General features: G+C 35.8%; 1 protein-coding gene across 1 annotated transcript in view; it reads right to left on the minus strand.

The window, feature by feature from the left end:
• The window catches only part of PLXDC2 (plexin domain containing 2), a 414,157-nt gene that overhangs the window by 105,390 nt on the left and 282,006 nt on the right, over positions 1 to 26,761 (minus strand). The window contains exons 7-9 of the mRNA XM_004285697.4: positions 12,670 to 12,769; positions 2,922 to 3,017; positions 2,636 to 2,717 (exon numbers count right to left, since the gene is read on the minus strand). Coding sequence (XP_004285745.1) covers positions 2,636 to 2,717; positions 2,922 to 3,017; positions 12,670 to 12,769 — 278 coding nt within the window. The remainder of the gene's footprint in view (positions 1 to 2,635; positions 2,718 to 2,921; positions 3,018 to 12,669; positions 12,770 to 26,761) is intronic.

Below are 26,761 nucleotides of genomic sequence, written 5' to 3' on the forward strand. Positions count from 1 at the left end.
ATTAATCAGGTTTTGATATGTATATAACTGGGTTGCTGAAGAATTAAAAATAAATCCAAGATTTTAAACCAGTGTTTGGTATGCAACAAAACACCAAATGGTAACAGGCAGAAAATTCGAAGTTTTTCTTCATAGTGTTCTTTGATAAATTCTGTCCTCATTCATATGCATCACCACCTTTCTTTTTTCCATTAATCTTAAAAACAACTTATGCTTTCAGTAATATACAAAAGTCTTATGCTTTGCTTCATTCTCTTCTACATGCTTTTTACGCCAATTTCAAAACCATGCAATTTTCTTGCACCCACAATTATAGAAATATTTATTTTGTCCGTAGTTTGTCTACTGTTTCTCAGGAAGCAGTTAAGATTAAGTTGCTTAGCGCACCTGCAGCCTGGTGGGTGTGAGGCATCGAAAAGCCAGGCCAGGAAGCACACAGATCGAGTTTCAATTCCAAACTTATCACTTAAGAGCTCTGAAACCCTGCACAAATAACGGAAGCCTCAGTTTCCTCCTCTGTAAAAATGTTATGTGAATTAAATATTTTTGAAAATTCCTGGAACAATGTCTGGCAGAGAAAACTCTCAATAAAATGGGAGCATTGATGGTATAAAGCGTTTTGCACAACTTGTGGATGTGTTTCAATTGTCAGAATTGCTTGTCTGGAGTTTTAAACATATATTTCCACCAAAAAAAATTTTTTGAAAATAATGAAATGGTTAGTAGAAGGTAGGGTTCTAGACTAGTGTCCCAAACCTTCATTTATAATGACACTGTTTCAGTCGAGATTGTCTGAATAGTACTCTAGCTGGGGTAGCTAACTCGTCCTGGTTTTCCCTCAACTTTCCTGGTTTCAGCTCTGAAAGTCCCTCATCCTGGGAGATCCTTCATTCCCAGACAAGTCAAATCATGATTCCTTCCTTTGGAACCTAGCCATCAGTCATTCACTCGTTCATTTTTCTGCAGTATCAGGTACATTCTTAGGCTGTGGAGATGTAAGGACACTTCACCTTTAATAAACCCAGAGCCTAGCAGAGGAGACAGACAAGTGACAAATGTCCGTAAGCCTCGAGCTAAATGCTAATTATGGAGGTTGGCGCAGGATGCCGAGAACCACAGGGGCTGGGCGCCTCACACAGACTCATGGTTTAGGCAACGTTCTCAGAGGAGATGACCACTGAACTGGAACTTCAATCAGATACGTACCCCAGACCAGGACCTTTTACTTAATTCTTCTGGGTGTTTTTCATGTCTCAGATCAGTGTTACTAAAATATACCTATTAAAATGCCATCTCTTTAGATTCATTTTGGTCATTATCTAAACAGATTTTGACTAACTTCTGGTATGCTTGTAATTTGTGGCATGTCAGCAGTATTTGAATATAAATGACTACAAATCCTTAATTTTATAGCAGTTCTTCCCACTCTGGAGATATAGCCAAGTTAAAAATCTACTTTTAAGAATGGTGATCGCCTGCTTCCTTTTCCATTATTTGAAATTCGTTGCACAAAGGAAATTATTGGAACAACATGTTAAATTGAAAATAAAACAGCGGTTATAGTAAATAATATTGCTCTATCTGAAATACTGTAGTGGTTGTCCCAAAGTTAGCAAGTCACACATGTTTCCCATAGCTTGTTATCAAGGAATTGGCATTCTATTCTTTATACTTCAATAACTTTTAAAGTAGTCCTGAACATGTCCCTATCTTTACAGCAAAGGCTGCAGCAAGATGATAAGACACCGGCTTCTCTTACAACAGAAAGCTCTGCTGGAACGTGCACAAACTTGAAGACTCAGTTCTCCTGGAGGAAGAAGCAGATTTTTCAGACTCTGCAGGTGAGAGGGGACTTATTCCCGGACAGGCTGGAAGCTCCATGGTGGGCAGGGACCACATCTATATTAATCACTGCTGCTTTCCCAGCGCTCGGGACATAACTGCTACACAAAATGGTTGAGTAAATAAAACACATTTAAACGTCTTCACTCTGCATTTCCAACAAATGAGCATTCAGTCTCCGAAAAACTCTACGGACTGAAAAATCCTCTTTGCCATTCATGAAAATCAGCAAACCTCTTTGACACAACAAAGTGATTCAGCTTAAGTTTCAAAGTCAGTTATTTACAACCCAGGCCCAAACCGCACGTTCTATTTATATAGAGTCCTGTTGGTGTCACTGTATTCCTCAGCCTCAGACTACACCTCTAATCTTGGTTAGTAACCTTTGAGATATTTATAGGAATTTGCTAAGAATGTTAATGTGATTATGCATAAACCATCCTTGTTATTGTGAAGATATGTCATACCATGATTTCTGAAGAATACGGACCAACAGCGGCAATTTATAGATTCATCAGTCATAATCATCATCTATCTTAAGCCCCATAGCAATTATAAATATATGTCAGATAATTATCTTACGGACTACAAAGGTTCATGGTCACTTTGAGCAATCAAAGGAAAATACTACAATTCCCACGTCTGAGCATTTTTTGCATTTTGGTGTTTTGTTTAACACATGCACATTTGTTCATGTATATCCAGTCAACACACCTGACACATTCAAAATTCAATGGAAGAATAGAACAAGTCTTCATAAAGTTTAAAAATATTTTGCATTACTGTCTTTTACCTTTGAAGTTTACTACACCAACTGCAGTTGAAGCCAATCTGAGAGGATACACAGGGGCCGCAACCATTAAACTGGAGACATGCTAGGAAACAGAAGAGAATGGATGCATCAACACTAACTGGCAGCATGGAGGGAGAGAGAGAAAAAAAAGACTGCTCTGTCAAAATTAACATCACCCGCGCATCCCCATATACACGCAGGATCAAAAGACCCATGCGTAAAAAGATCAGATCATACACATTGCAAATCATTTTTCCCACCTAGCTATGTTTACATGTCAACTTACTAGGCAATGGGGTCATCTCCACAGCTGAAATATTGGTGATTTTTGACATTTGTAGTTCTACTCGGTGGTATTCATAAATTGTTCTTCTTCGAACATCTGTAAAAACAAAAAACAGCATGGAGAGTAGAAAAAAAATCCACTTTCAACATTTCTTCACTTATAAAACAACTGCATTTTAATAATGAATGTAGAATTATAAGCGTTTCACCTGATGGGGTTTTAAAATAAAAATTTAAAATAATCAAACCCTATAAAAAGGTTGATTATCAAAATCTGAAACTCTTGTACCCAGCAGCATTTTCATCAAGGAAGCTAAAAATGTTGATTAGGGTCTCAAATTTCTCACTTCATTAGCCGGGCTCAAACCCACTGTCATTCAGAGTATACTTAAGACATTTTCTTCATAGATTTATAAATTTTGAAAGATTTTGACATATGAAATCAAGAAGGTAAGATGACCCCACTTCTCTGAAGCTAAAACTAAAGTGAGTCCTTTAGGAATGGGTAGCAACTAAAAATTTTTCAGTCTAAGTAAAGCTGGTTTAGCTAGAATAAGAGTCTGATTCCTTTAAAGGTTTAGAATAAGTTTCTTTAATAAACTTGAAGACAGAAATTAAATCATTAAAAAATCAGTATTGCTATTTAATGTACAGTGTCATATCCAAGGAAGGTTAATAATTAGCACTTATATTGCATGCAGGAATTTATAATAATTCATCAGCAAATCCAGTGGTGTTCCTGAGGAATAGGTTAGATAGAGACTTTGACAAGAAATTTAATAAGTAAAAATCAGATAAATACAAGCAAATGTATTTTATGACAAAAAAAGATGTTGATGATATATACTTAAAATCTACTTTTGAAAAAAGACCTGAGCCTTATACTATATTAGCTTGCTTGAGTTAGGGAAATGGAAATGGAAAATTGATATTATCGGTATTTTACTTAGCTCTTGGAATGCTTATAACGACAGGAATGCATTTCCTGAATACTATTATATCTACCAGGAATTATTTGGGAAGCTATAAATTATTTTTAAAATATCATAGTATCCAACTTGGGGAAGTCATATGTCATGGTGGTTAATAATGCATGCATTTGAAAAGCCTGGTTCAAGTCCCAGGCTTGCTACTTGGTATCTGCATGAACTTTGGCTCTTTTGTTAGCCTTTCTATGCTTCGCTGTCCTCGCCTATAAAATAGAGATAATAGTACCTCTATCACAGATCTGTTTTGAGAATTAAAATGAGATAGTAAATGAAAGTTGCTTAGAATAATCCCTTTCACATTGTAAGTTCAATAAATGTCAGATATAATTTTTGTCTAACATCAATATGGCAACCATAGATCATACTGGTTATATGCTGCATGTACTGATCTAATTTCTATAGATCTAGGCCCTGAAATCAGGCTTCTAGGAATTTGTTTCCCCTCTTATATTAGGGAAAGTTAAATTTTGATTAAAGGAAATAGACCAACAATGATCTCCTCTAGGACATAAAACAGGAGTGTGGTGCCCAGAAGACAGCAAACTCTCTTTTAGTAACAGTGTTCAGGAAATGTAGATACCTACACATCCAGGAGGAAAGTCAAACATTTACTCACAACCTACACATATCTGTTTCTCTCCACTCATATTCTTTCACCTATTTCTGATTATTCACAATGAAATTCTACTGCAGAAGAGGAAGAGGGGGAGGGGTCCAAAATGAACTCTTTGGAGGCAAGGAATGCTTCTAGAACGCTAGGAATGCTTCACTGAATATATCTTCAGGTTTCTCAGATTGGGAAACACTGATTAAAAATGTTAATCCAATTCACATCTTTTTGGTATAAGCGAAAGATGCATATATAATTTTCAAAGTGCAAACTTTATCCAACATTAGAGAAATTTCAGGATATTTAGTAAGGTTTCTTGAGGTACATGAATAATGTCTTTTCTTTTTCCTTTTTCTTTTTTTAACTTCTAAGGCATTTGAAACGATTACTCAGTTTCTGCCTTTGTCTAAAGAGGACACGTGCTTTCCTATGCATTTTGCTAAACAATTTAGGTTTTGGAAATAAATAAATAATATAGACTTGCCATGAGATCACTGTGATGGGGGTTTCTGAGTCTTCTTCATACTAAAGTTTGCACAGTATCATATTAGTAGGTGCTTAAAATACCAGTTTTCTTTTAACTTCATACTACACTTTGAAAAGTTCAAACTATGGACATGACTGTGAAGCCTCTGGGAGTTTAATTATTGATCATGCAAATGGGGTAAAGGGAAGCAGTGACATTTTTGCCATGCTAGTCCTATCACCTGCTCAGATAACTCCAACTATTGGGAGGAGATGAATTTAATAAAACCAAAATTAATGAGAACGTGTTTTGTTTGATGACCTGCCAATTAATGACAGCTTCCAAATGGTCATTTCTGTTGTGTATCATACATCTCCCTGTCAAAAACAAGTAATTAGGAATGTATTTACTGGTAGCTCCTGCCAATACTAGAAGCTTTCATTTGATTCCAGAAATATATTTAGCCCATGTGTCTTCTTTAGAAAGTTAGCCAAAATAATGGTGAACCAAACATTCAGTACCTTAGCTGTGGTGATACAGCTTCAACTGTTTTATTACATCTTAACAAAACCAAGATCAACTATAACAACCATTAGGGGCTTTTAAAATTTTTTAAAAAATGAAATGAAATAAATCTCTGAGCAGCTAACACATAGAGAATAAAATTCAGTAATCAAAATCTTAAGGTGATATGATTCAAAGTGTAACTATTGAATTGCATGGTTTTAGACATTTTAAACAATATCAGCAGGAGGGACAGAGTGATTGTACGGAAACACCAGGAATCCTCTCCAATCAATATCCACTTTAGTTCAAATGAAAACAGTTTAATGAGTACCCTGTGGCACGATTAGCCATGATCCAGTTTACTTGTCTGTCTTGAAAATTAACATTCACACAGAGAATGTATGAGTAATTTCCTCAATTGTCTGATTCTTTATATAAATATTTTAATATTTTGTCTGGATTGTCAAGTAAATGATTAGCTAACATTTCCTTATTTATGTGTTGTCAATGCTTAATGACTGGTCCCAAATGATTATTTCTTATTTTCTTTACTAGTTCCCACTGAGCCCAGCACACAGCACCATTTACTGAGTACTCTTTAATGTAAATAGCATGTATTGCACAACTACAAGTTCATTCCCAGCATAAAGACTCAGGAAAAAAGAGACTCTTGAGAGAAAAAGTGCACTATTATAGAAGTTATAAGCTTCCCACACGAAAATGCAATGCATTACCAGAATTAGCTAGTTGGAGTTGTGAAATAAAGCATCTACAAATAGAAGATGCTTTTGCCTGAAACATTTAAAAATTCTTGGGACTTCCCTGGCGGTCCAGTTGTTAAGACTCTGCACTTCCACTGCAGGGGGCACAGGTTCGATCCCTGGTCAGGTAACTAAGATCCTGCGTGCCGTGTAGTGTGGCAAAAAAAAAAAAAAAAAAAAAAAAAATTCTCCCTGTAGTTCTATTAAAAAATAATATAATTCAGCATTGGAAAAGGCAACATAAAATTTAGGTGACCATGAGGTGCTAATCTGAACCTCTCATATTTTCCTCTCATTATTCTTTTGTGTTCATAGAAATTCTAAAAAAAATTCTCAAATATGTCAAAATTAATCAGTGATTTATAATATCCAGAAAATTCTTAAATTTTTGCTTCTTTTGAAAAATCAAGATCAAGCAAATAGGGTATGTTAGAAATGTATGCATTAAAGCAATAAAATACCACTTTGCATAATGCTATCTGTCTTGGAAGAGTTTTGTGAGAGGATACTTTATGGGGAAAATGTCATGATTTCTATTTCTTCTTCCTTTTGTTCAGCCTCGAGTGAGCTAGTGTGTACTTGACAACAGAAGCACCTAATGAAGCTGTGTGGTAAAGAGAAGCAATTTTATCTTCTGTAAAATGAATAAGTTTGAAGTGTTTTCCATTTTAGGGACACAAGGTAAGATGACACAATTTCCTGAAGGATTTGTAGAGCGATCCGTCCTTCAATGAATGAAAAGACCCTGATAACTTTGAAAATAACAGGTGAGGCTCAGTTCTTCTGAAAGAGCTTTAATTGGGGTGTATAAATTGTTAAGAAAAAAGAAGTCATGTTTTTCCAAGACTATTTGTTTCTTCCAGTTTGTCAACATGTTCTTTTATTTTAGTTGCTAAGTAATTCTAATGGATGTGTCCTACCACTGAATCCAAAATTACAATTTTTTTTATGGGCAAAATCAATTAAAGTGAAATGCTTAAATTTGAAAATGTATCACTGAATAATATCGAAAATTCTAAGGCCTTTCAGAAGGCAAAGAAGAAGTAAAAAGTAGGTTAATGTAAATATTATACTTGAAATTTAATGTTCTATTTAAACATGTGTATGTGGTCCACTGTCACCCTGTTCAGTATGGTGACCATTTAGTCATACATAACTCTTAAAATTAATTGAATCCAATTAAAAATTCAATACCCCAGTTTCACTAGCCACATTTTAAGTGCATAGTAGTCACATGTAGCTAGTAAGTCCGTATTGGACAATTCAGATTTAAAACATTTCATCAGCACAGAAAGTTCATTTGGACAGTACTGGTCTATACTACTATTTTTTTGAGAATTAACGCTTAAGACATTTTGCATAATAAAAGTGCATCTCTGTTTCTTAAAGTTATTTTTTTCTTTTCAGTCTGTGAACATAATTTTGATCAAGTTCTTTGAGAAACTGCTGACTGGTCTGTAAGCTCATAAAGAGACCGTGTATGGCAAACTATATACAATGTTCCTCAAAGAGTTCCCTAAATCTCTAAGTATTTTTAAAATATGTTTTCTCTCCAAATTAGTTGTCAGTTTTATTTTTGAAAATGCTAATGTTTCTTATTGAGCTGTGAATAATAATAACCAAAAAGCAAAGGCACACTGTAGCGTACACAATGTCAATAAATTTAAAACAGAAGATGCTGATGAGAAAGGGATTGGTGTTAAGAAAGAACCAGATGATGCATGCTGGTGAGAAGAAAAAAGTGGAGTATTCTAAGGGATTCAGAAATTGCCATTATCATAACTTGTAGTAGAACCATTTCAAGTTAGGTCAGCTGCTTTCCAGATTAGTTTCTAGTACAAGAATTCTGCGTGTGTGTGTTAAAGTAACTTTCACATTACTGAAATGACATAGACTTAAGTTTCCAAATAAACGGACCATGGAGGCATGAACGGATTTTCTGGGTTTCTTGCTGGAAATGATATGCTCATTAAGCTCAGAGGGTGGAGAAAAAGGTGAGGGATGATGGGGAAGGTCAGCACTGTGGAGATTAAGATCAAAATTCAAAACATTAAACGGGAGGAGACAGAAACAAACAAGTAGAACAGTACTAGAGAGCACTGTAGGTTTACCCAGGAAGGCCTCTGCACACTGCAGAAAAAAATATGGAGGGTCATGAGCTGAGGCTGAGAAAGAATTACTTGGCAGAGCTACTTAACCAGAAATTATGGCAATTCCACATGACCTATGAATATATGACAATGTTAGAACTTTCTGGTAATCAAAAGAATATTAGAGCGACAATGAAACATCACGTTCTGCTTATCAAATTTGCGAAGTTTAAAAAATGATAGTAGTGTCTGAGAGCATTTGGGGAAATGGGATATCTGATATGATGCTGGTGGGGGAGTAGATGGGTACAACCCTTACAGAAAGCAATCTGTCAAAATACATAAAAATTCATTAACATTCCATGGTTACATATTCATTTTTTATGGATTAGATATGAGTAAAAATTCAAAAGCAAGGATGTTTAGCACTGCTGTTTTACTGACAATTAATATGAAAAGCATGACAAACCAGTGCTGAAAACAGATTACACAAATTATGAAACAAAGGAATTTGTTGCAGCTATTAACGACCACGTTTACACAGGTATTTAGCAGTGTAAGAAAAACGTGTTGTATATATTATAAGAAAAACAGGTGGCAAAAATATGTATAGGATAATGCCAATTTTCTTACCCTGTGTGTGTGTTTGTGTGTGTATACACTATAAACAAAAGATTGGATGCAGAGATATGAAAACATTGATTGTTATCTCTCTGTATAGGTTTACAGGCAATTTAATTTCCTTCTTTGAGTTTTCTATTATTTTACCAATTCCTCTGAATTAATATGGACTATGCTTATAATAATTTTTACACTCGTATTTCTGTAATGAATAAACAAGGTCATTGTATGTAGACCTGTTTTTCACATCTGTACCTGTGGAGATTGAATTGGACGATCTCTATACTTTTTTTTTTGTTTCTAAAGTTCTACAAAATAGTTTATGAAAAACAGAAGGTGATGCAGAGATATATATACACATGGACAGACAGACACAACAATATGTTAAGAAACAAATGCTGTCATCGTCAGAAAGAATGAGTTTCAGAGAGTGTCAAGGTGTCCTTGAGTGGAAATCCCCTGTGGCCTCACTCTCATGGGCACTGGGCCTGGGTGTGGACACCTCAGTCAGCATCACTGTCTTTTTCAAGTAACAATGTAGATGCCGATGGATAAGCAATACAAGTAAATATAAATACAGTGTTACTTTGTGCCAGGTACCACATGCTATACACATATTGTATCTTAGGTACTAAGATGGTCATTTTGCATATAAAGAAAGTTATAGAAATTAAATAATATGTTCAAGGTCTCATGACCAGTATTCACATTACAATTTCCCTTATACATTCTGGACTTTTAACTAGTTTTTCTTTTTCTTTTTTTAATATAAGGGTTAATTTCACCATAGACATTTTTCATTTTTTTGAAGGAGCAAAGGAATCCCCTTGTAACTTCAGAACTATTTACTGATTTACTAACAATGCCGAAATTCCCTTTGATATTTTAAACTATCAGATCACCTAATCGTTTTTGAAAGGTAAAGGCTATTTTAATAAACTATGCCTGAAAGTTACATGGAAAACATTTGGAAGCCTTTAAAAACTGAAAAACAATTTTTTTGTTGTTGATGTTATGATGGCGGGGAGGAATCTTCGTAATAAACAAATTCACTTTGCCTTAAAGCTTTTTGAATGCTCTACCAAACCTTCACCAAATCTGATAAGAATGGTATACTATTGTGGTCCCACTGGGAAAAATTACTCTCAACGTTGTGGCTCACTTTCCCATGTTGTCATGGCTAGATTAAGCAAAGGATCTAGGTTCTATAACCCATGTAACCAAAATGATTTAAAGAACAGAAAATTGATCTTATGAGAACAAGGTCCTGTGTAATAATGCCCCTTGGAATACAGAAGAAAGCAAGCCGCCCATTACTTAGGATAATGATCAGTTTTTCCCTAAATTCACTCAGGAGAAGAAAAAGGGGTAACAGAGATGAAAGATTTAAATTCCCTATGAGGATGACTCCTAATAATGAAGGTTATTAAACAGGGGAACAGAATCTTGAAAAGGACTTAAATATTTATCTAAATTCTCATTGTACAAGTAAGTAACATACTGATCTCTAGGAATCATCTGATTTCTCAGGAAAAAATGATACTTGTATAACTTGTATTACGATATTCTTGGGTTAGCCTAATGTCTGAAGAAAACAAGTATGGTTTTTTGTTTTCCAGCTGAGAATACAATGCAGCCATGCAACCATATCTTTCCTATTATACAGAACCTCCTGTAACAGATACTGTTACACCTGATAAATGTGGGAACAGATTTTTAAGGAGATTAAAATTTTTCTCTTCCCCCAAAGATTTTTAAGTAGAACACATCAATTCCAGTGTTCTTGCTGAAATACAGTCTCATCTAATGGCAGGGATGAGTAGATTAGAAACTCAGGACTTCCGTTCCTTCCTGGCAAATTTTCTCAAGGTGACAGTGAGGTCAACAGGAAATGTAAATGTCACTCCAGCACATAGCCTGCCTGAGAGAAGCTTCTCCCTGAACTCAAAGCTTGAGTACTTTCTTTAGATTAATGCTGACTCCCAAACTTTAGACATAATCTGTTCTCAAAATTCATATTAATTTTGCCAATTTATTCAATGAAATTTATATTTGAGAAGGACATTTTCCCCTCTAAACATAATGGTCACCCTGTTACAATATAACAAGGGGTGCAAAATTGCATTTTGGGACTCTGAAGTCTGAGTACAATTTTATCATGTCTCGGTTCTGACACAACACTTGAATATTACAATACATTTGTAAAAAAATTATTTTGTACGTTGGTGGGTCTTTTTCTCTAAACAATAATATATCAGCACTTCAATGTGGGCCAAGATGCCTTCTGAGGAAGCTGCAAATAAAATTCTTTCTGGGATGAAAGAAGCCACAAATAAACTAAAACTAGCGATTCTTTTACTTGTGCAGTAATTGACTCAGGTCATGCTTGACTAACTCCTCTGAAAGGAAGAATGTGAGAACATTCCTCCTCACACAGAAGTCAACTTGGCCTCTCCCAGGGTTCAGCCTCTTGACTAAGAGTTCTGTCAGGATGTCTTTATGTTGCCTACACATAAGGATATATCTCTGCTTTGTTCACAGTACAGGTTTGTTTCTGGAAAATCTGCCTTGATTTAACAGGTGGCTGGAATATTACCTCCCGCAAATTCTCAGCTAATAAGGAGAAACAGCCACGGAAGATTCACGGTCTTCACCAAGCAGAACTGCCACATATGAATGTCATTCTAAACCGTAATTGAAAGATAACCCCTATAATGTTTCCAGCCAATCCTCTGCTCTGAAAAGTCTGATTTCCACGTCATTTACTTTCTATATTTGAGGTGACATAAACAGAATTAGTTCAAGTCAAGACCAAGCAGCATATGCATGTGATAAATTAAGTCTACCACTATAATGAAATAAAGAATTTTGCTCAAGAACTTTGAGCAAAAGGGAAAGGAATGATCTAATCTTGAGATGTATCATAACCTCTTGCTTTACATAAGTACATCTGGGACACAAACAGTCACCTTTGGTACTAACATACCCAAGCAACCCTCAGGGCTGTTCTTGAACTAGAAGGAGGTTTTAAAAAACAGAAGCTTTCAAAAGAGGGCTATTTACATGATCAGAACTACTACAAACAGCAGTTACCATTTGGATTTCTAATACGATGAACAGATGCCCAAAGTAACATTCATGTTTTTCTTCTACAAATGTAAACTAGATTAGATATAGGCAAAAATGATTTAAACAAAGAGAATAAAATATACTGTGTGGTAGGTATGGCTCCATCAAGATTTTTTTTAACCTCAGTTTATACTTTTTGAAAATCTTCCTTGAGGCTCTCAAACAGTTTTATACAAACATGTTAAACATGAAACGGTACAAGGCTGATCTTTTGCTGATAAATTTATTTAAATGAAATAAACAATCATACACCTATCAATCAAATGATCTGTCACTCTTTTATGTTCCTCTTCCTATTAATAAAAGAAATATATCTGCACAACCAAGCTAACTATTCCAAAGAATCCAAATTCTCTTAGCTTGGCTATTTAACTTCACTTCACCTAAATTATTAGTTCAACACTAACAGAGAGATAGCAAATGCCAAAAAGACTTACAAGCCAAACAATACAATTAACAAGCAGCAATTAGCTAAGTGATTCGATTGTTCAAAGAGTCACATCTGCCCTAGATCAATCTCCTTTAAATTTACCCCACAGCAGGCTCAGACTCTGCCATTACCCTTCTTCTACATACTGGGAATTTGTTGGATCCTGTGGACAACGACAAATGCATCTGACAGCCCCACTTTCACTGGGTGATTGGTCGAACTTATCTGTGTGACCAAGACAGGAATCTGGAAAAGAAAAAGCAGATTGCTGTGAGTTAGATTTGAATTTCATTTGGGGTAGGTGTGGGGAATGCGACCATCTTTTTTAATGGATAAAATTTGATTATGGAGATGAAGGAAGAGAGAGAGCAGGAAACATTAGAGAAGAAAAACATACAATATCTAAAAATAACATCTGTTTAGTGCTATTCGATGGGTTAAAGTGACAAGAGAGTTCCTGGTCCTACAGACAGGGCTACTTGATGATGAAAGTAACAGATTCTCAGAAAATCTAACTGATGCTGAATACTGAAAATTTCTCACACATACAAGCACACCATGAATGCACGTAGTGCGGACTATCATTACAGAGATAGAGATTCTTTTTGTACCATTTGTTTCCCCCAAAGACTCTATTATATATTCATTTTCATAGTTTTAAAAAATCCTTGTTTACAAGTGGCCTTATAGATATAAAACCTAGAGAAAGATAATACGTGCATTCCTAAACATATATAAATATATATGTGACAATATCATCGTTGATTAATATATAGCGATATTTGGCAATTGCTTCTTGATGGATGAACTTCACTATTCTGGTTAAAACTCATATGGAAAACTTATGAATTATTATGGGTCAGTTCAAGGTCATATTTCCTAAATTTAAACCTCAATAGAGCCCAAATCTGCATATTATAGACATTTATAATGTGTACAGTTTTAAAAAATTAGGACACACTGAGACTATATTAAACATGATACAACAGTTATAAATGAGACAAACTCTTGGAGCCGTTTTTTCTAGATTTAGAAAAGAATCATTGGAGATATGATTACTATCTTTACTACCAGTTTTATAGAAATGAAAATGGGGATGAAAACATCTTCAATACATAAAGGGACAAGAAACAATATGGAAGGATAAATGCACGAACAAGTCTTTTAAGTAGAATAAGCAGATTGTGGGCCATCTGTGGGTAATTCATTAAAGATCATATTAGATCAGACATGGTTGTATAAGCCATAATAAACAGCGTGGCAATAAAAAAGAAGGAAAATAGGGGACTTCCCTGGTGTTGCAGTGGTTAAGAATCTGCCTGCCAATGCAGGGGACACAGGTTCGATCCCTGGCCCAGGAAGATCCCACATGTGGCAGAGCAACTAAGCCCATGTGCCACAACTACTGAGCCTGCACTCTAGAGCCTGCAAGCCACAACTACTGAGCCCACGCGCCACAACTACTGAAGCCTGCGTGCCTACAGCCCATGCTCCGCAACAAGAGAAGCCACCGCAATGAGAAGCCCGTGCACCGCAACAAAGAGTAGTCCCCACTCTCCGCAACTAGAGAAAGCCTGGGTGCAGCAACAAAGACCCAATGCAGTCAAAAATAAATAAATAAAATAAGTAAATTTAAAAAAAAGAAGGAAAATAACTTGGAGAGAAGATGTAATAAGGACTGTACTGCTTATTTTTGCCCCTGACATCATGAAGTTGTAAAAAGTGTTATTTTGTTGAAACTAAGAGGAAATTTTAATGTTTCTGAAATTTGTGGAATTATCTCAAAATAGTAAATGGAAGATATTTTCCTTTTATGTACTAATCAGTCCTCTCTTGAACAATGTTGTAGTATTGCCAGTTTTATATCAGTGTGTCCAGTTCTTAACCACCATTAAGAAGTATTCTGATATTTGGACAACAGAAACAAACAAAATCAAACCAAGATTTTTGTCCCTAAAAGTTCATTTACTAAATGAAACTCTGATATAATTTATTTATGGTAATTGCTAAGCCATACTCAGTATCAATGTATGTAATCCCTTTTCTTAGGGTACATTATATTATTACCCAGTTTATACTCCATGTTGAAGAATGCTAATATAAGTGCAATTTATATTTCAGACAGACTTACAGTGAAAGAAGAAAAGGCAAAGGGATAGAAAGCCACAGAAAAAATTTCCAATTCAAGTTATTTTTGTATATCCTAATAAGATAAGCTCATAATTTTTAAACAGCATCATTAATAGATGCCTGCTTAGGAGTAAGTATGAAAGCTTTGCTACTGGATTTGTTACTTGCTTTCATTCTTACAACATCTATGACTGCAGTTTTCCTCTGCAAGGTATGAAATATTTTACCAGATAATTCTGTGGTAATTAATTGTACTTCTTCTTTCGCATACTCAAAGCAGAGCTTGAGTTTATATTGTTATCAACTGGAAAATTCTATTATATTGTTATGAATATTACATTATCATATGAGAGCTTGTTTTTCAGGTCACATGTCTTGGATCTGCAGACATCCTAGCTTCTCTTCTCTTCACATTATCTACCCCATCGCTTCTATCTCTCTTTATCTCTTCCCTTATCTAGCCATCTTTCATTTTTATTTTGTTTTCTCCATCTCTTTCTTTCTTTTCACTCCCTTCCTTTATATTTTATCTCGAAGTCAAACTCTCTCCTCCTGTGCATTTGATCTGTGGTACATTGACTGCACTAACGGCCTCAGTCCATGGCCTCTTTTTATCCATACTCTGCCGTCTCACTTGGTGGACCTCTGCCATTCTGCCTCTGCCTCAGTAATATGGCAAAAGAAGACAACAGCAAACTTGAAGCAGAAGAGAGGCTTGAAAAGGTGCTTGTACATTTCCACCTCCTTTCTGGGACTTCTGCCACTGCCATGAGAATATACCCTGCTGAAGATCTATGAGAGACACGTGGAGGAATGTTTTCTTTCTAGCAGAGGTCATCTTGAACAACTAGCCCCTAGCCAATCCACCAGCTAACAACTGACACATGAGTGAGCCCAGCTGAGATCAGCAGAGTCTTATACCTTGTGAGAAATAAGAAATAGAGTTGTTTAGGCCACTACATTTTGGGGTGATTTGTTACACAGCAATACTAACCAATGCATTCTCTACTAAAGCTCTAATAGCCAATACAAACTTCTCTGGGTGTCTCTATAGAAAATGAAGTAGCATTCTTCCTCCTAGGTTTCTGGGAATCAGATAAATATCTCTTTAGGTACAATTAAACTTGAAATATTGGAAAGGTCCATTAAAAAGATGCATTTTCTGCATCTTTTTTTTCACTCTTCTGTATCTTTTTATTTTCTAGTTTATTCTTTTCCCTGTGGATTCCAAAAATGAAGACCAAGGTGTATAATTTACCCAGATTTAGATTCATTTAACTTAAGGTAAATCCATGCAAAATCAAAATGGGTAACCTAACAATGTAGAGAGTTTTTTGTCCACTGAAAATAATCCTATCGTAAATTGGCCAACCCTCTAGGAAGACAGTAGATGACCTGTAAGGACTCTTTCAAACCTCAAATTCAACGATTTAATTCTACTGAATGATCTAGACTTTCCCAAGCTTCACCAAGTACATTGTTAATAATGATCCAAAAAAATTATAAGGGTGAATTCATTCATAATATTTATCATTTATAATATTTATTTATAATAATATTTATTTATAATAATATTCATTTATAATATTTATATTAGTTAAACATTTTCTCTGTATTATTGTAGGCACTGGAATTACAGGAGAAAACAAAAAAGCCCCTGCTCTCATAGAGCTTACATTCTAGAGAGTAGAGACTGACATGAAGACAAGTGAACATAAAAAATACAGTATGCCAGGAGGTGGTAAGTGCCAAGGAGGAAATGAAAACATGGGGAAGATACAGCGAGGGATGGGGGCCTCTTTAAGAGAAGGAGGCACAGAAGATTTCTGTGATGATGTGACTTTTCTGTAGTAGGAGAACCTGCCATACGGAGATTTGGGGAACAGCTCTGTAGAGAGACCAGTACATGCAAAGGCCTTGTTTGAATTGCTTTTGCTGTCTTTTAGGAAATAAAAGGTTATCACTGGAGCAGAGGGAGTAAATAAGAGTGCTGAAGGAGATGGGACGCAGTGACGACAGATCAGAGGGAGCATGTATTCCCTGCAAGCCACAGCAATGACTCTGGATTTTATTCCAAGTTGTATGGGGAAGGGTTAGACCGTCTTGAACAGAGGAAGGACATTCCCTTACATCTGAAAAAGATCACACTAACTGATGTGTAATCTGGACTGGAGGGGGAAAAGAGAGACAGAGAAACTAGTTAGAAGGGTATCACCATTTTGCAGATGAGAAATGGGTGGCTTGGAGTACACTACATAAGTGGTAAGTATAAGAGCTGGAGCGACAGGAAGATGATTCTGGACGAATATGCCATGGATTTAAGGAGAGTGAGAAAAAGAAGAGAGTCAACAGTGTCACCAAGACTTTTGGTCTTAATAGCAGGAAAAATGGAGTTGAGCTTTTCATCGGAGCCAGCATGCTGTTGCACACCTTCAGGGTTCATTTCCATTGCCGGCTATGAGGATGGTGTGTACTGAAGCATCCAGAGATGGAGGAGACTAGGGCAGGAAGCAGTGGAAAAGGATGATGGCAACACCACTGGCCTCAAATGCTTTTCTTCCAAATTTTATAGAGTTCATGAATAAAAGCATAGAATTTCTAAAACTCTGGTATTTTATCCTGATTAAATATTAACATGAAAATGTACAAGAAGCTTTTGATTCCCTACATTTTCCTAGAAGCCACCCAAACCTTTGATAAAATGATTACATATCAGGTTTAGAAAAAAAAACACTATGGCCAATTGAATTAAATGCTTAATTTGGTAAAAGATTAATGAGGTAAAGTCCAGGTTTTCTCTTAGATTTCTTTCAAGAACATGTCTGCCTCTCTCCACCTGATACTGTCCTATTTTTTCACTTTGCCTTCTTGGACTGTTATCTTTTTACCTCAAAACCTCAAAGGCGTGGGGCTGTTCAGCGTAAGGATGGTTCATCCACTCACACTTACTGCAGCCAAGTAATTGGGCTGTGTGAGCTCTCTGTGAGCCAGACTGCAGGTTCCCACGACAGTTTATAATGAGAGGCCGTTTGTTAGGCTGAATCAGGAGCACTGCTAAAACCACATTTAACATGAACTATTTTTTGACTAACATCAACAAAGCAATTGTGTGTATGTATATAAATAAACTATCTAGAATTAGAGCCAAAAGTGTGCAAGAAAGGATCTGTCATAGTGTCACAGTCCCCTAGTCTATAGAGGACTCTGTATTGGATAAGTACCCAAGTCAGAGAAGCAGGGACGAAGGATGATGCCCAAAGTACAAAAACTCTGCTTATGGAAGCTATCCTTTATCCTATCTACAAATTTATATTCATCCTTAAAATGTCTCCTAAGTTAGTTCCTGGGGATGTCAGGAAGCCAATCTGAAATAATACAAACTCTGAACTACACAAGCTTTAAAAAAAAATGTAGTTCATTATTTTCAAATGCCTATAATACTTGCCTTTTTATAATTAAAGCAAAGCTAAATCTTCACTCGGCCTCTGTATGATTTGTAATGAATCATAAATTTCTGAGAATGAGTTTTACAATTAGATTCATTCCACAGGATAGATATAGAAAAGGAGCATTAATGCCAGTTAAAATATGCTTCCATTTCAGCTTACATAAGCATTTATAAACTCTTTTCTTTAAGGTGTTTTAATTTTCCTTCCATTTCACAAGACACAGATAAGTTTGTTATTTAAGTAAGTATAATTTTTTTCTATAAATGATACAGTAAGCAAATGAAGTATAGCGACAGAAAAGAGTTGGAATAACTAGACAAAATTAACGTAGGAAATGATATTAGGAGTCAGTAAAGGTAGGGCAGAGCATGCTGGCCTTTGGAGGAAGATTCAAATACAAAAGTTGTTCTCTTTTCCGTGCTGCGGTATCATTCTCCAGCACACAAGGGCCTGACACAATACCGAAAACATGAACGTCTGTCTCTAAAACAGTTAAGGGGATAACAGCATGCTGCTTGAGTCGCAGGGAATAGAATTTTATTTTTCTCTCTGTTCTGCCCTGCAAACCTTGCCAAAACATTCACTCGTTTCCATTATGGCCCAGCTATCTATCTAATAGGCAGCGCAGCATCTCAGCAAGGGTTTGACTGCAGAGTATGTGCTCCCAAGTATGAATCATATGCCTATCAGACGCAACTGGAGAGGAATTAGTCTAAACTCATTTTTGTTAACTCGCGAATCAGCAATGTGATGTCTAATAGCTTAATATATATACAGTAAAAAACCCCCAAAGTTTAAAATTTTAACCATTCTTACCTTCACTTAACCCTTAAGTTCCTACCTTATCTCCCTTAAATGTCTGATCAGGCTTCTCCTTACTCAGTAGGGCGTCCAATTTTAAAAAGTCATGCTCAAAGCAATGCATAAAGCCCTGAGTATTAGTTGTCTGAAAACTACATTTGAATAGAAGGGCTTTCAGTTAAATTTGACATTATAAAAACATCTATTTGCTTTCCTGAATATCGTTAACATGTCGCACGATTATTTGAATCCCTTTCTAGCTTTTAGATTCTGAACTCTTTTCATATGCTAGGTATCGAGCAATGCACTTACTTGATGGCATGAAAGCAAAGGCGAGCCATACGTTAAAGATATAATCTAACATTCCTCTTACCCCCATCTCCACAATCGTACCCCATAGAAAATCTGGAAGGAAACAACAGCATGAAGTTGGTAAGTAAAAATAGCTCCCTCTTTTAATATAGGGACTGCCCAGTACTGAACTGACAAACTAGAGTGGGAGCATCATATAAAAGAATATAGTGAGGCAGGAGCCCCCTGAAGAAGCCTGTGCAACGTGGCTCAAGATAGTCAAAACCATAATGGGGACTTTATCTGGGACTATGGCTACAAAAGGGAACTTGCCTAAACACGGCTGGGAAAAGGAACGGGATTAGGAAACTGCACCCTGGGTTTGGGGAGACATGGGGAAAGTACGAGGCCTTTTGCCTTAGGGATAAATTAGCTCTTTGATCCTGGAATCCTCAGAGCAGGGACTGGATATGGTCTATACCGGCAGGAGCACATGTAGAACATGTAGAACAAACCTCTCCACGTCACCACAAAGCTTAAATGGAAGTGGGGCTTGGAAGGAGAAAACGTACCCAGGAAGATCAAATACCTTGTCCAAGGACAACATAACCCGCTAGGGGCAGGGCCAGCATTAGAACAAGATTTCTGTTTCTACAATTATTTCTTCTAGATTATTGATCTTGCTTCCTTGCTACTTTATTTACTTATTTTCACTCACAACATTATAAAGGGAGAACGGGTTCAATTTGTCATTTTCTTACACTATGGGAAATAAAAGAAAATTAAAATGTTGGGAGCTCTAATATGTGAGATAATAAAAAAGTGCAAATGCAAATGAATTAGATCCTAAATAAAGCCATGTAGATACAACTTTATACTTTATGTACTTAAAATACAGGGAAGTGCTAAGATATAAAATCATCTGTGTCTACATTTTTTTTGGAATTCTTTCTTTTTTTTAAATTTTATTGAAGTGTAGTTGATTCACAATGCCATGCTCATCCCGGCTGTACAGCAAAGTGATTCCGTTATACACACATATATTCTTTCTCACACTCCCCTCCATCCCAGCCTATCACAGGATATTGAATATAGCTCTCTGCGGCACACAGTAGGATCTTGTTGTTTATCCATTCTATACATAATAGTTTAGATCTGCTAATCCCAAACTCCCAATCTTTCCCTCCCCCACACACCCTCCCCCTTGGCAACCACAAGTCTGTTCTCTATGTCTGTGAGTCTGTTTCTGATTTGTTGATAAGTTCATTTGTGTCATATTTTAGATTCCACATGTAAGTGATATCATATGGTATTTGTCTTTCTCTGTCTGACTTACTTTACTTAGTATGATAATCTCTAGTTGCATCCATGTTGCTGCAAATGGCATTATTTCATTCTTTTTTATGGCTGAGTAGTCCCATTGTATACATGTACCACATCTTCTTTATCCATTCATCTGCTGATGGACATTTAGGTTGCTTTCATGTCTTGGCTATTGTAAATAGTGCTGCAATAAACATAAGGGTGCATATATCTTTTTGAATTATAGTTTTGTTTGGATATATGTCCAGGAGTGGGATTGCTGGAGCAAATGGCAACTCTATTTTTAGTTTTTTTTTTTTTTTTCCTTTGCGGTACGTGGGCCTCTCACTGCTGCGGCCTCTCCCATTGAGAAGCACAGGCTCCGGATGCGCAGGCTCAGCGGCCACGGCTCACGGGCCCAGCTGCTCTGCGGCACGCGGGATCCTCCCGGACTGGGGCACGAACCCACGTCCCCTGCATCGGCAGGCGGACCCCCAACCACTGTGCCACCAGGGAAGCCCCTATTTTTAGTTTTTTGAGGAACCTCCATATTGTTCTCCATAGTGGCTGCACCACATGAATTGTTTTTTTAATTCAACATTCCCCACACCTTCCTGGGTGGTGGTAATAGATGTTCCATGAAAAATGCATTCCCAGGTCAAAACAGTTTGATCAGCTCTGGGTTAAATGAAGTTAATTTACCTTTGTGGCTGTTCTTCTCAGAGCCTTTCATTGCTAATAGGCATTGGGAAAAGCACATTCTGGGAAACGCTCAATTTAGAAAACACACAATTTGAGAGACATTTACTTAATTTATTAAAGAGCCATTTTGCTTTGCTTTCCTCTGCAGAGACATGTTCTCAGTTATGGGATTCTTTCCTGAGAGTTTATAATTAGCATTTCATGTCATCTGGGTTTTCTCAATCTTATACATTTGTTAAATAAATTTTATTTAAATTTCATATATATATATATATATATATATAGTTTCTTGGATGCATATATATTATTTTAACACATGTTAAACATTCTCACATATACAGCAATAGCCATAAAGGCAAATCACTTCATATCTAAATGTCAATTGTTTCACTGTTCAGTTCTTTTTGGCTTTCTCTTACCCTCTTGAATTATTTTTTTCTATAAATTTTACAAGCTCAGCAAGTGTTCATCTTTTAATGCTTTCAGGATGATTACCATGAATGAAGGGTCATTACAGTTTAAACAAGAGAAATAGTCTTCAAATAAATTTTAAAAATGCATTTAGGGTGACAGTTAAACCTCCAACCAATTGGTAACCGTGATTTATTAACTATGCATTCTTCCACAGAAACAGTAAATGTTACACTAAAGAACATTAGGATTAAATACTTAAATGGTAGAAGTAATTAAAAAGTAATTTTACTTAATAAACAATAAAGTTCCTCCATACAGACCTCCTCTAAAATTTGCTGCTGAAGGAGACTGTAAGGTATTCAACCAAGAAAATGGATAAAGTGGGCTGACTCTCAGGTGAGATATGTATTCCCTATGAGTTCCCCTGTGGCCAAGTAGAAGGATTACGTGACTTTTTAATTGTATTGTCTCAAACTGATGACCACTCTGTACCTCCCATGAACTGGTGAAAAAAATTAATCAAATTTCCAATAGACACAAAATGAATCACATCCTTCCTGAGTCTGTATCTAAAGTAACAATAAATTCAAAATATAATAGGAGAAGAGAGATGAAACAAGTCAGAGGAAATGCAACTTCTAATATATGATAGTATCCTAGGATAGGCAGCATTAAGAAATATAAGAAATTTGATTTCAAGTCTCTAATGTGTCTGGAATCATATCTTTCTTGTGAACAGGTAGTTTCCTTGTTACATTATCAAGAGACCAAGAATTTCAGGTCTATACTGTAATAAAGCAAACAATCATCACTATTCAATGGTAACTTAAAATAATATAAAGAATCTGGTTTCTAGGATGACAGCTAGTTATTTTTATCAACAGAATAGGAAACGGGAATTTGATTTTTCCAAATTCCATTTATCTAAGAAAGGACATATGTTTTTACTATTATTTTTACCTATGCACAACTTTTCACTTTTTTAAAAAAATTAATAAAATAAGTGCTGTGGAAAGGCAAACCATTCTTACCTGTGCTCTCAAGTGGCTGAGTTACACTACAATAATGACTAACCAGGAAAGACTGTCAGGGATATCAAAGTGAATAAAGCAATACAGCCATTTCTTGAAAAGGAAGCTTGTAGGGAGGCACTAAGGTACAGTGGTTGGGCCTATGGGCTCTGGAGTCATATTCCCTTGGATGAATCTTTGTTTCATAATTTTGGGAAAGTTACTTAACCTCTCTGGGTGTTTTGGGTTCCTTCTCTGTAAATGATAAAAGTGACAACCTCTTAGTTTTTGTGAGAATAATATGAGACAAATTTTAAGCATGTCGGTCACTGCCTAGCATATATGAAGAGCTCAATAAATGTTAGATTTTACAAATTTGGAGGTTGCTTTTAAAAATGAATGGGGCTTCTGGTTATGGCAGACAAACTTGTATAAGGCCATCATTTCTACGACTGAGACCAAGCAGGAAAGATAAAAAACATATGAAAAGCATCTGTTGAAGGCATCAGGTGGCTGTCAAAGAACAAGGACCTGAAAAGCCAAGATTCCAAAGAAAGGAAATCACAGAGGTGAAACCAACACTGCTTTCCCTTCAAGGCATTTGACAGTTAATGAGCCAGATTTAGAGACAGAAAATTTGAACAGAACTTCAGGCAGTCTCATGGAGTTGTGGAAAACACAGAGTTCAGGACCACTAAGGCAAAAGGTCCATAGTAATTACCCAGGGTTATGTGGAGATTCCTGAAGGACTACATTCTAAGAGTTAGGGCTAACCAGAAATATACCAGTTTTTATAAGGGCCAATGCTCAACTGTGAATGAGCTTAGTCCTGCTCAGTAGTAAGTAATCTGTTCCCTCCTAACTGCCTAACAAAAAAAGTAAACCCTTCCTTGAAGAAGAAAATATCATCCACAACCTCAAAGCATCTCTTTACTATTTTGTAAACAATGCCCAACATTTGATCAAAAATTACCTAACATGCAAGGAGACATGACCAGTGAATGAAAATCTACAGAAAAAGAAACAAAGTAAAAAAGAGATGATAGAAACAGACCCATAGGAAATCTAGATATTAGAGTTAGCTATAAACTTTAAAAGAACTGTTATTAATATATTTAAGAATATAGATGACAAGATGGTTAATTTCATTAGGTGATTAAATCTATGCAAAAGAAACAAATGGATACCCTGAAATTGAAAAATGCATTAAAGTGAATGGTTGATGATTTGAGAGGAAACTTTTGAAAAAAACAATATGTTTTTTGTGTTTTGACTTCCATCCTAAGTAAACTGTATCTTTGAAATTAACTAAAATAAACAGCTGTGTAGCAATAAGGGCCTATAACTTAGAACATAATTTCAAATCTTTGGTTGAATAATAAAGAGCTATAATCTTGGGAGAGGTAACTTAATTATTTAAAGGAATCTGTGTCCCCACTACTTCTCTCACCAGTATGGTTAGGAGAACACTGTGACTTTGTGAAGGATCATTAAATTCTTTGAACAAATCTGTATTTACTCTTATTTCAAACAGCAGTAGTAACTGCCCTATCTCAATCTCATTAAGATTGTTATAAGTACAAATGTATTTTCTAATTTATTGATCATTATTTATCACAGTCTGCACTGTGAAAAATTATGCTGCTGGAGACATGACTACATACAGAACATGACAGAATTGGAGGTCATCTGAGTGGTTAGTATGGGCAGTTGGCACATTAAGAGTTACTAAGAGAGGGGCTTCCCTGGTGGTGCAGTGGTTGAGAGTCTGCCTGCCGATGCAGGGGACACGGGTTCGTGCCCCGGTCTGGGAAGATCTCACATGCTGCGGAGCGGCTGGGCCCATGAGCCATGGCTACTGAGCCTGCGCGTCCGGAGCCTGTGCTCCGCAACGGGAGAGGCCACAACAGTGAGAGGCCCGCATACCGCAAAAAAAAAAAAAAAAAAAAGAGTTACTAAGAGAAACATAATTAACTACTGGAATAAATCATTTGAGGGTAATAAAAGTGAAATTTGTGTCAAAAATTTATTCAATGAAATACTAATTTTCCTCCATGTTGAGTAAAATTATTAGTAGTTTCTGAATAAATCAGAATTTTTCTTCTCACTCATGTAAAATATAATAAAATAAAACAAAGCTGGCATTAATCAGTTAAAAGCAACTAATTAGAGTAAGAACTGCACTTACCTTCCAACCTATAACTTTGCTTCGGTATATTTAATCTGAATAGGAATACAAAATTATACTCCTTATATTCTTAGGGTCTTACAATTTCATTAGCTCTATAGCTTAATTAGGAATACTTCTCCTGACTTTATGGGACTGTAATTGTGTAATATATGGGAGTCATATAAAAAGATTACTAAACACCAAACATTAACAAATATTTATTGGAAAAACACAAATGAGAAATAGATTTGTGACTTGTTTTACATAATCTCCTTGGGAGAGAAAAAAATGTTGAGGTATTTTGGGGTCACCACATTAAGGTTTTTTGTTCTGGATTTGTCCTTAACTAGCTCTGTAAACTCAAGTATGTCATTTAACCTTTCTGATTGTCTGCTTAGCTATAAAATAAATAAAGATAAATAAAGATAAAATAAAGATAAATTGTGTATGATCTAACTCCATAATTAAGCCACACACATTTATTAAACACCTTTTATGTGCCAGTGCCTTTGTAAAAGGCTAAGAATATTAAGAATATAAGTTACTGTTGAAGAATTGAAAACTATAATGTATGTGAAAGCACTTTGTCAAGGATAATACATTATGTAATGATAATACATCAATTACATAATATTTATGTAATTGAAATTATAAATATTTTTCTAGAAAGGCCAGGAGCACCTAGCTCTCACCTCAAATGCATGGGGATCCTTATTGTGGCAAATTTTACAAATAGAAATTTGCCTCAGCAAGATAAAATACATGACAGTTATCAGGAAGCAAAGAGGTAGAATAGGAAATAAGTAACCGTTTTTTAACCAGGACAGAGAGGCAAATAATAAAGTAGTGATTTCTTTAGAACTCTAAATTCAGAAGGACTGATAGTCTGGAAATATTAAGAAAGTGTTAAAATTGCCTGTCAGCTTAATATTCTCATGACAAAACAGGAAAACCATAATGGAAAATTTCTCTTTGATTAAATAAAGAAAAGAAAAGGACATTTTAAAAATACCAACCTCACTACAAAGAGAATAGGAAAAATAAACTGTTACTCTGCAATGTGAGACACCCGTTGAGAACAGTATAAATAAAGATGACAATTTTGATAATAAAGACTAGCGAGAGAGACCACAATAAGAACACAAACCTCTGTTTTGACGAAGCCTGCAATTAGTGAGATTTTAGATTCTAGACTTACTGACTCTGCCTCTTTCCAGAAATTTTACCACTGTTGGTTAAAATGTTGAAAATAATATTCCATAACATCATTCTGCAGTCCCAGCAATACACTAGATTACAATGAAAACTAGAATGAGTCCCTTTGAGCAATACTGTCTCAGTTTCCAGGGAGTGTGATATAAGGATATGGTGGGCTATGATACCAAAACATAGCCCTGGATAAGGAAGCACCAAGCAGAACGGATCTTGCATTATATCTGTGTATACTATTGCCCCAAGTAAATGAGTAATTCCACACGGAAGAATTCTTCAAAAGAGTGGAAACATTTAACGTGGTTATGAGATTTCCAAAAGTTGGCCTATTGAGTTGAAATACAACCATCCCTCACTTTATAGAAAAGATAGATTTCAGAAGACATGACCAAAGCGAATGCTTTTTAAATTGTCAGCATCTTTTTAATAGCCAGGGATTCATTTCCCAAGGGAAAAATAACCCTTCAATTGAAAATAAGATGTTGAGTCTGTATTATAAATACCCATTAATCCATGGGTTAATAATGCCCATTATCAATTCACATTGTGACTACTGACTGCCTAAAACATCACATCTGATATATTATTCTTATATTCTTTATTTTCTTCCCCCAAAGTTTAGGTTGTCTAATAGACCTTAATTACACTGTCAATAGAGTTTTAAGCCAAACATGCTATTATTCTAATTTAGACGTTCTGTAAATTAAAGGCTACAATTTAGTCAATTTCCATTCCCTGTCAATTTGGTAAAATGAAA

This window comes from Orcinus orca, chromosome 2 (genome assembly GCF_937001465.1).
Source record: "Orcinus orca chromosome 2, mOrcOrc1.1, whole genome shotgun sequence".
Taxonomy (NCBI): Eukaryota; Metazoa; Chordata; class Mammalia; order Artiodactyla; family Delphinidae; genus Orcinus; species Orcinus orca.